Raw genomic sequence first — 11,118 nt, forward strand, 5'->3', positions numbered from 1 at the left:
GTTCCCGGGAAAACTGTCCTGAGTGCTTTACATAAATATCAGCCCACAGGCTGTTAGGGCCAATGAAGGAAGTTGGGGAAGGTCTCAATTTATCAGTTCCTCTACTATCCCTTCACACATTGGCAATAAAAAATATTTGATTGATGAATACATGTAAAATCTTAAATATAGCCCCTTTAAAATTGGAGTTAAAAAAAATGAGTGGGAAAAGAACATCTGTTAAAATACCCGTATTAGATGATAATGGAATAATTGAAATAACAAAGAAACACAGACAAATGCAAGAGAAGATTTTAAATGAAAACAGGGATGTGCATAGAAAGAAAAGACAAGACAAGGAAAGTGCCTTGAATATAGAAATGACCATGAATGAATTGGAAATAGGTTCATATGGAGCTCAGGAGAGGATCAGATGAGTTATGCTATGTTCAGAAAATTATCTGGACAAGTATTGAAACTAATCTTACAACTATTTAATAAAATATGAGTAGAAGCAAGGACGTCAAACAGCTGGAAGAGAACCTTAATTTTATCATTTAACAAACCTGGCAAGAACCCTGAACAACGCTGGGAACTACAGACCGATAGCCTTACTGTAACCTCACACCTTTGTAATGGATGGAGAAGATAGAAAAGAATGGTCAATGGATGGATGCTGTTGCATTGTGGAAAATTTAGGGAAGAAAGAAGAAGATTAGCGAGGCAGGAAGAGAAAAGGACCTTAAGGAGATAGGAACATATCATAGGTTATATATTTGTATTATTTATATATAAGAATGTATCTTATGTAAAGTAATCCTCAGACAACTTCCATGCTACATACTCCGGTACAGTAGGTGGCGATATGCACCTATGAAGTAATGGTTGCAACCCGCCATTAAGCCAAAAGAAGAAGAAGAAGGGCGACGAAGAAGAAAGCGGCCACTGCTGTAGTGGCATTGTGGTGCGAAACATGGCAGACAGTGCGGCGAAGCGTGAAATTGATAGGGCTGAACCTGAAAATATATCCCTCAGAGTTAAGAGGTCGAAAGCTAACGATTATAATGGCCGAGGAGAAGTTGAAAGGGAATCTGAATCTGAAAATATTTTGTATGGGTTTAAAACATCCAAGGTCTTGAGTGATTCTGCCCGCGAGAAAAACATCTTCGTCCATGGACAGGTAACCTTAAGGTTGTTGTAAAAGTTAGCATACTTAGCTAAGCTGTTACAGGCCATTTAGCTAGCTCCGGCTATAGTAATTTCTACTGTTATTGTCATTCAAGTGGTGTGAGTAATTTTTTATAGAAAAGACGTAACAATAACGTGTGGTTAGAGATAAAAAAAAACGTGGTTGTGATTTATTGTAAAATGGATGTTTTAGAAACCAATATGACAATGTTGTGCTTATATTAGGGATGCAGCGATTACCGAAACGAAAACAAAATTGCACCTGTCGTGTGCCAGCTTTTGTTTTTATACAGTCTATGGTGCCAGCTTAATCTGCCGTACTTCTTAAGAGACTTTGGGTCTCGTTCACAAACTATGCTTACGCACAAATCTGCTTAGACCGTGCGTACGAGATTCATGAATATGTTCTTACTTGAGTTTGTTTGTACTCTGAACAAATTTAGAACTTCAGGCCATGCGTACGCACAAATGATGAAGGAACGGCTTTCTCAGAAAATGCACGCCCTTATAACTTAATGCACGGCATATTAAAATTATTCATTAAAAAAAAGGCTTAAAAGCATGATTTGGAAAAGTGTATTTGTTATTGCTTTTACTTCCGACACAATCGCCTCAATTTCCGCTGTGCCGAAATTCTTTGGGGTTTTTTTTCACTTTGGAGCCATCTCTTGCAACTTTTTCCTCTTTTTACTTGTCTTCAACTCATCGCTCTCTTCCTGATATGCTGAGTGGATAGAGAGGATGCAGATTGCGGGCACGTGCTTGTCAATTTAGAATGATTCTGATTCACTAACTACTACTACTACTAACTAACTAAGAATGACCAGGGAGTTATTTAAGACGACAGATCCCCCGGCTGCAAAACCTGCAGGAAAAAAAGATGCGGCGAAAGTGTCAAACACATCAAACTTGATGCAGCATCTGTGGGATCACCACCCGGCACTTCATGCCCAACATAATAACTGAGTGATATTATGTTACCTATTACGATGAAACATTGAGTTGGTAGGGAATTAAATATAAACGTGTTACTTAAAATCAATGGCGTAGTGGTGAAAGTTGGGTTTTCAGAGCAACGTAAACAAGCCGCAGTAAAGTGGCATGTAGTCTAGGTATAGAAGACAAAATAGTCCTCTCAAGGGCTTCAGCCAGTGACAGTCTGTGTGGAGTAAACGCCGGGGATAAATAAAGTATTGCTGATTAACATATCAGGTGTAAAACACTAACATAACATCAGGAGCTTGTGGACTTCCAGCACTATACCATGGGATTTCATTAATTGCACATGAGAGATGTTCTCAATTTCTCAAAGTATTATTTTAACTTAAACTTCAAACAACAATTATAGTCAGGATATTCGCAGGCCATGTAAGATTAGATTAATTATTACAAAAAGATTATTAAAAGATAGGCATGGATGACAGTTGATCACAGTAACATTTCAGTTCACTTCTTTTGTCACTGTTGAAGTACTATTTATGCTTCAAAGGCCAGCAACCGTTTAAGTCAAAAAGCCGACTAGATATTTTTTCATCCAAGTGTTCCGTTCAAAAGGGAAATACAGACTTTTTTTATTTATTTTTGGACTGCATTATTTGATTACTGTTATTTCTGTTTCAAAAGGCAGCAATAAATAACACATTAAAATTTCTAAAGAATGTTCATGTGATTTTGTACATGTAGTAATGTTTTTATATTAATAAAGGCATAATTGTGAAACCGCGATTATTCCACAGGCTATAATCGTACCATCAAAATCTCTAAGCGTTGCATCCCTACTTATGATAGAACTATTGTATGCATACCCAGATTCATTACTGGTTTAGGCAGATATTTAACATGTCCTCAACAGCTTGCTGATAAGGAGGCTGTGGTAATCCTGGAGAAGACTCCCATCAGAGAGGACACCCTGGCTGACCTCTTTAGTGGTTCCAGGCTGAAGCTGGAGATGAGGAACGACATTTACAGCACATATCGATTACAGGCTCCCCATCATCTCAATGGTATGGTCAGAAAACTGTGCAACTGTGATCCAGCAGCCAATTTGGTTACCTGGAGGGTAATAAGACAACTCTTTGCCTAATTTGCAGAGATAAAGACTACAGTGGTGTGTCCAGCTACAGAGAAACATGTAAAGAAATACCAGCGTCAGGAGAGTTTCCTGGTGGAGGAGACCTGGGAGGACTATCAGTCCATCACTCTACCCTTCATTAAGCAGCAGAGTTTCAGTGTGCAGGTAAGTGACCTGAAATCAGCCCCTCTGGTACCTTTTAACTTAAGATAAGATAGAACGTTATTAATACCAAAGGAAAAACAGTGCAAAGTTAGAGAAATATGAAAAACAACTCAAATATAAGTGAAAATATAAAGTGTATGGGTTAATGCAAAAGAGACGGTGCCTAGTAGAATAACAATACACTACATGTCACATTCACCCCTTCACACACACAGTCATACACTGATGGCAGAGGCTGCTACGGTAAGTGCCCAGCTGACTTTGACATGTTGACTGAGGGAGCTGGGGATCCCATTGAAAGATGACCGACTCTACCACTGAGCCACAGTGGAAAAGGTTATACGGGTCCTGATACTAAAAGTTAAACATGAGTATAAATCTAAATATGGTCCCTGATAAGTGGTATTATTGCACATAGTGAACATAATTTAGCCTGATTTTGAATAGTATTATTGCACATGATATCAGAAGCTGTGTTATAGTCCTAATAACAGTTCATGATGATGATGATGAAAATGAAAAGACCTTCAAGCACCATTTTTCCTCCTGATGAACGGGGAGGAATTATACAGTCTGATGGCCACAGGTAAGAAAACTTAGCGTAGCGTTCTGTGGTGCTCCTGGGTGGTCTTGGTTTACAGCTGATGGTGCTCTGGTAGGACTCCAGTGTGGCGTGCACTGAACTCCTGTACTTGGCCTACTGATCCCTGCTGATGCAGCCCACGATGGCAGAATTACCCGAAAACATTGGACAGGACTGTGTGGAATCTGAAGTCCGAGGTGTAGAGTGTGAACAGGAAGGGAGACAGGACCTTCCCCTGTGGTCTCCCTGTGCTGCCCACTTTGACATGTTGTTCCGTAGCCTCACATACTGTGGGAAGCCTGTGATGATGAACAAAACATGTATTGTATCAGTTAACCCTAATAGCTAATTTTCATCTGTGGGCGAGGGCCACTCGTGATGTGCAACCTAAGAAACAAAGCACAAACAACCACCCCAAACAACCCAATAATCGTACTAAATTGTCACTATAGAGCACACCATCAGTAATTCCAATATTATTAAAAACATTTAATCAGTTCCAGAAATTACCACCCAAACATTCAGTATCAATACTGTCCGCTTACTCTACCTCTTAATTCAGTGTCTGCACACCTTATTGTCCTTAAACCATGTTTTCAGACCAAATGTGAAATATTGAAATGTATAATAACATATTGTGCCATGTGTCCAATGTTGTCTTTGGATTACCTCAACATCACTTTTACCCCCTAGTGGGTATACAACATCCTGGAGAAGAAAGCGGAGGCTGACCGGATAGTTTATGAAGATCCAGACCCAAAGGTTGGCTTCGTCCTCCTCCCAGATTTTAAATGGGATCAGAAACAGGTGAGACTCAGTTTCCAACTCAGTTTGGCAGATTTAACACATTATGTTTACTTTTATTGCGATGGCCTACAGGCAGATGCAGACCTAAAAAATAATAAAATGCTTTTCAAAATGTACACAGCAAATAAGAAAAATACTTCACCTTAGGTTACATATAAAACATGACTTCTACTTCTACTTTGTCAGAGTGTTGATTGATTGATTGATTCTTTAATGACCACACAGCCAGGCTGGTGGAATTTGTTTTCAGTACAGCTTGGTACAGGTTCCAACATTAAACATATAACATAGATATACATACAGACAAACACATTTCATGCATAAGGCCATGCTTCATCCTCAGCGTTCAGAGTTTAGAATGTTTATTGCAATGTGAATGGAACTGTTTTTGAAGCGGGTTGTTTTGGAGGCAATTGTCCTGTAGCGCCTCCCAGAGGGCAGTAGCTGGAAGACATAGTGTGCAGGGTGAGTGTGTAGTGATTGACGTCGGTGGACCGTAGTCCAGATCGGATCCAGATGCCATCGTATCTGGACCCAGACCTATTTACAGTTCTGACAAGCGTGACTATTTAAACCTTATTTTGCCTTTGTGGTAGGAAGGATTTGGGGGGTCCAGGAATGTCACGGACCAATGTGTTCCAATTCGTTGTAAATCATCACATGTGATGCTACTCAGCCAATCAGATATGTTACTCAGATAAATATTGCGACTGGACCAAGTGGGTTTGTGAGAATACAGACAAACATGGAGGAGCCAGCCAACAGGAGATTTACAGAGACACCGAGGGAGAAAATAAGGGGGGGAAAGTAGACATGGCGTACTCTAAATGAGAAGAGTAGAGAATGAAAACAGCTTTTAGACTCATTACGTGACCGTGGCGATTATTACAGACGGACACTGTCTGACTCTTGTCACTTTGTCAGTCACTGTTAACAGAGACTCCAGGCTGCAGTTTAGTTTAAACACTTGACTGATAAACCTGAGAGTTGTACAGAGCTACATTAGACTTCATCATCAAATGACCAGCTTTACTCTTATGTCCAGGCTTCTGTTCTTATGTTTGTGCTGTCTCTCTCGCTCTCAGCAGGACCTTCAGTGTACAGTGTGTTTAGACATTATTTATTTCATAGTCATTGCCTGTTTTAAAACTCACCATGAGAATAAGTCGAAGTGCAATTGCTTTATGGCAAAACATGAAATAAAACTTAATGTGAATCCTCGTATTATGGTTGAATCTTTATAATTCTGCCAGGAGGCAGAGAGAGCAGCTTAAGTCAAGAAGTAAACCTCTCTGTCTCTTATACCACCATGTAAATAATGGCACTTAAAATCTTAATCTTAAAAGATTAATTTGTTAAAACTGGGGTATAAAAATAAACTGGAACACTGGAAATAAAGGTTTTGACACTCAAAATTTGCTGGGGAGACCCCCGGACCCCCAACATACAAACATACACTATGTTTCCCTGCCAATATTGAAGTATTAATTATTATTATTGTTGTTATATTGTGAGAGTTCCCTCCACTTCTATGTGAAAGTTAATAATAATCATTGTTGTAAAACTATTTGGTCTAATGGTACTTTATTTATTTGGTTTGACAGACATTCAAAATATATGGTATATAATCGTAATGCAAGTAAGAATGATGGTCCGGACCTTTGCTTGAGAAAAATTTCTCTAAATGGACCTCTTTTAATTTTAATTGAATACCCCTGGTCTAAATAATCAACCATTCCCCTCCCTCTTTGATACAATCAGAGGAAGTCACTCACTATAACTGGTGTCAATTAAGTGATGAAAAAAAACAACACCTTTTTGGAATTGTTCTGGATTCAGGAAGGACATGCTGCAAACATGGGAATTGTGCAGAACATGCTGAACAGTAGATAGACATAGAAACTAAGAGGGGGAGGACATTCTTGGCTCAGCGGTAAAATTGGCAGCCCATGTACAGAGGCTACAGTCCTAGATACAGAGTCACTGGGTTTGACTAGCCACCCTCAGCCCCCCCCCACGTGGCATCCCCCAGCCTCCCCTGCCCCGCCTCCCACACTGTTCACTGTCCTCATCAATAAGGCATAAAAGGCCAAAAAAATAATTATATCGTAACCCAATATTGAACAATGTATTTGCACATTGCAGAGTTTTCCATATATCGTGCAGGCCTAATTAGCATGCACCCCTACATGGTGAGATATTAAAAGTATTTTTTCAATTTGATATCAAACATTTTCCTCCAGGTATGAAAAATAACTGTCAAACTCAATTGTGAAGTTAAGCACCTAAATGTTTTGCATGTACATGATTAAAACTGATCCATAAACATATTATCAGCACAAGAATTTCCTCCCTCTAACTGATATTATTTTCATTGCAATAATTGTGTTGGTTTAAATTCGCAAATTCTTTGGGACACTAATCGCATTCTTGTTGTGCCATTAAGGAACATCTTTGTTTCTTTAGTGTAATTAGATCTGCGGTTATACATGACAGCTGCTGCAGTTTTTGTTTTAAAAATAGTTGATAATATGCCATGTTTACAATCTGTCTTGTTCTTTCAGGTTGATGATTTATACCTGATTGCCATAGCACGCCATAGAGATATAAGGAGTCTCAGAGACCTGAAGTCTGAGCATCTACCATTGCTGCAGAACATCTTCAAGAAAGGAAAGGTGAGGTTACAAGGTCATCCTGGAGAGCAGAAACTATCCTCTCCCTCCAGCACCTCTCATTAATGTGACAATTAATATTTTATGAAAATAAAAATGCAAGATGACTTTTTGATGATACTTTATCAAACATACTGCTGGTGAACAAAGTCAAAAGATCAGAAATATCTTAAGGTAAGATATCACAGGTCACACATCTGTGTGTGTGAAGACAAGAGAACCATCTCTACTGGATTAAAGACGAAAATGCTTAAATCCAAATTATTCTAAGGAAAATTTATATATATACAATTAATATAATTAGTCACAAAGCATGTTATTAATTAGATCTTTTTTTAATCACTTGAAAGCCCTAATTATAATTCTTATTTCCAACAAATTAACTCATTGTTTCTGTCCATTACTGAGAGAACTAGGAAAAAACATAGCTCTTATTAATTACAGACTAAAAAGATAGCCTTGGACTTGCTCATAATGTCGGATGTAGAGAAAAAAATGACAATACCTGTCCATTTCTGACTAAGGAGGCCATCATGCAGCGGTACAACGTTCCAGCCAGTAAGCTGAGAGTCTACCTTCACTACCAGCCATCCTACTACCACCTTCATGTCCACTTCACTAATTTGAGCTACGAGGCGCTGGGCTGTGGCGTGGAGCGGGCCCACCTCCTTGCTGACGTAATTCAAAACCTGCAGTCTGACTCCCAGTACTACAAAACACGGACCCTGTACTTCCCCCTGAGGGCTGAAGATGGACTGCTCAGCAAGTTCAAGGAGACAGGGAGATTGTAAAGTGCTGTACACACGTCCCCATACAGGTTTACACATACCTGGTGTACAGGTCAGTTTTTTAGCTACAGTTTTCAATTTCAGGAAATAATTTCACAAACATTAATCAAGTTTGTAGCAATGCAGAACAATGCAGTCTTATTCTTGGGGTATTTTACATGTCAATGGGTAAAGCACCACCAACACTATCTGCATACTATTCATATTTTAGTATATGATTTTTTTTAACATGTTTGTAAAAGAGAGATCATAGGAGTGGATGTGACATAAACCAACATTTTTCGGACTAAATAACACTTCCTTTACTCAACCTGTTAATGTACAGTTTTTTTTTACTCTAGATGCCAATTTTTCATCCAACATTATGGTGGTTAGGTGGTAGAAACATTCAAGTCATCTTTATTTGTGTAGAAGCTTTGAAACAATGATGCAATTCAACTTGTCTTTTGTATTTTCAGTATTATATTCAAGGGTGCAAATTAAACAGCATTAAGGCTTACGGGCTCCAAACGCTTTTATTATACTTATGCTATTATGTGTTTGCATTACTATCTTAAAGCAAAAACAAACTCCAGACTTTGAAACTAAATAGAAACTTATATATCTGTTTATCAATAATAGATGAGCTCATAAAGTATGTCAGATGCATAGACTGTATTTATAACCACCTGGATGTCACCCACTCGTTTATAGACTGTGTATATGAAGACTCAAATTCGGCATTTAGCTACCACCACAAGCATCAAGGATTGGCAAACACCAATTGATCAAAGTTAAGCAGTCTACACACGTGTCTTATTCATTAGCTGGTGAATGAGCGAGTTTACCCTTTTGTTTTCCACAGACTGAGATTCTTTTTGTGGTGTGACTGTCACCAGTTGTTTATTTATCAGACTAAAGAATCTAAGAGAGCTTGTGGAACATAGCAAATCTCCAGTGAGAGAACGGCGGGTTAACGGCACATACTGAATAAGTGAAAATAACCAGTCCCCTCATCACTACTGTCCGACATAATCTTTACAGGGCAATCCTGACTATTATGCACTGGCCGACGAAAAAATAATTGTATGATAAACACTGAATGAGCTTACAATCTAGATATGGCAATTGAGTATAGTTCATACTTTGTCCAAAAATATCAATACAATAATACTAGACTTTCACTGACCGGAAAAGCTTCGTGCAGACTTCTTGGATGGTCAGTTAGTGCCATACAGCACACAGCAAGCCATATTATTTGTCTGAATTTTGCCTGAAAAAACCCAAAAGAAACCAACCCAAAGATGGCCAAGAAGTTCAGTTACTGTATTATCTGTGTTGATGGCTCGAAGACAGCCAGCAGTATCCACCTGTCACTCAAATCGGCCTCAAAAACGAGTTCTATAAAAATTCACCACCCAAAACATTTGTCATGAATGAGCTATAGAGAACAAAAATTGTTTTAACTTATTGCTTTTTTTGTATATGATACAAATACATAGATGCATACAGAACAGAACATATAAGGGTCACCAAATCTCAAAGAATTTGCCAGATGAACCTTGCACTGTGTGCTAATTTTTTCCACCATCATGTAATATATTATAGTCCTGATCCACTGTGTATGACATAAGGGAAAAGCATCGACATCAGAGCGTCTATAATAGGGCAGGGGTCTATAGTTACTTCAAGGACCTCTGAAAGTGTCCCAAACATCAGAAGTCCAATAAATTGACAGCTTTGAGCAGTTCCAAAATGTATGTAGATAAGAAGATGGGATCATTTCACTTCTCCTTAGTCCAATGAGCCCTGTGTAATATTCTACACTGTAGTAACCAATGTCTTGCACATGTAGAGGAGGTGTAAACTCGTTTTGATATAGCATCCCGAGTCTTGTCTGTTATTTTTTCGCCCGGGTCCTGCTCCCATCTATGTCTTATAATGGTGAGGGAGTTTTTCTGGGAAGAGAGTGCAGAATAGATATTATGCTTCTAAATGATCGAATAAGTGCTAAAAGTGAGTCATGTCTGAATCTGGGAGAAGTCCTGGAAATTAAGGGTACTGCTTCATCACCATAATCACGCACCTGCAGGTATGGGAAAAGCATGCATGCCGAATGAGATACTTCGTACACAACTGTTGAAAAGACGCAAAAAGTCTCTCTATGAAGAGGTCCTGCAGTGTTTTTATGCCCTTAATCTACCATTGTAGAAACGCACTATCCCACAAAGAGGGATTTTAATGAGATCCTATGCCATACATTATGCAGCTGGACCTACTTCCATATAAGGGTTATTTTGAACAGGATGTTTTTGGTATATGGGGCAGTGTCAGAGGCCAGAGATGTGTGGACTAATGCAGAAAGTGATGAGGGAGCACATAATCCCGCTTCAAGATTGCACCACAAGGAGGCATTGGCGCCTGGGTCCTCGGCGGCTGTGGCTCAGTGGTAGAGTCGGTCGTCTTTCAATCGGAAGGTCGGAGGTTCGATCCCCAGCTCCCTCAGGCTACTTGGGCAAGACACTGAACCCCAAATTGCTCCCGGTGGCATAGCCAACGGGTATGAATGTGATATCTGATTGACAGTTGGGCACTTTACGTAGCAGCCTCTGCCATCAGTGTGTGACTGGGTGAATGTGACATGTAGTGTAAAAGCAGCTTTGAGTGGTCGCAAAGACTAGAAAAGCGCTATATAAGTACAGTCCATTTACCATTTACCATATAGCCAATGGAGAATAGGGTGAACGTAAGCTACCCAGTAGTACATCTGGAAATTTGGTAAAGACATTACATTACCCGGGTCGGCTGCATATGTGAACGCAAATGGCCATTTTTTTTACCATGACCTTACCCCGATTTTCTCCTGCCAGCGACCTAGTCTCATGT

General features: G+C 39.3%; 1 protein-coding gene across 1 annotated transcript; it reads left to right on the forward strand.

Annotated features, from left to right (window-relative positions):
• The first annotated feature begins 913 nt into the window (after window positions 1-913).
• Window positions 914-10,098, forward strand: dcps (decapping enzyme, scavenger). The gene is made up of 6 exons (XM_069670499.1): window positions 914-1,159; window positions 3,020-3,170; window positions 3,258-3,403; window positions 4,680-4,793; window positions 7,358-7,468; window positions 7,990-10,098. Exons 1-6 carry the CDS (start codon window positions 953-955, stop codon window positions 8,254-8,256), a joined length of 996 nt encoding a protein of 331 aa, XP_069526600.1. The 5' UTR covers window positions 914-952; the 3' UTR covers window positions 8,257-10,098.
• The last annotated feature ends 1,020 nt before the right edge of the window (window positions 10,099-11,118 follow it).

The sequence above is a fragment of the Semicossyphus pulcher genome, unplaced genomic scaffold, assembly GCF_022749685.1.
Source record: "Semicossyphus pulcher isolate SPU_LCO1_2020_fin unplaced genomic scaffold, fSemPul1.0.p SCAF_2, whole genome shotgun sequence".
NCBI lineage: Eukaryota > Metazoa > Chordata > Actinopteri > Labriformes > Labridae > Semicossyphus > Semicossyphus pulcher.

Bases quoted from the DNA above. Each gene is read 5' to 3' on its own strand.
- dcps (XM_069670499.1), top strand. From the start codon at position 953: ATGGCAGACAGTGCGGCGAAGCGTGAAATTGATAGGGCTGAACCTGAA. The intron at 1,160-3,019 runs GTAACCTTAAGG...TGTCCTCAACAG, and splicing joins ACATCTTCGTCCATGGACAG to CTTGCTGATAAGGAGGCTGT. The intron at 7,469-7,989 runs GTGAGGTTACAA...TTTCTGACTAAG, and splicing joins ACATCTTCAAGAAAGGAAAG to GAGGCCATCATGCAGCGGTA.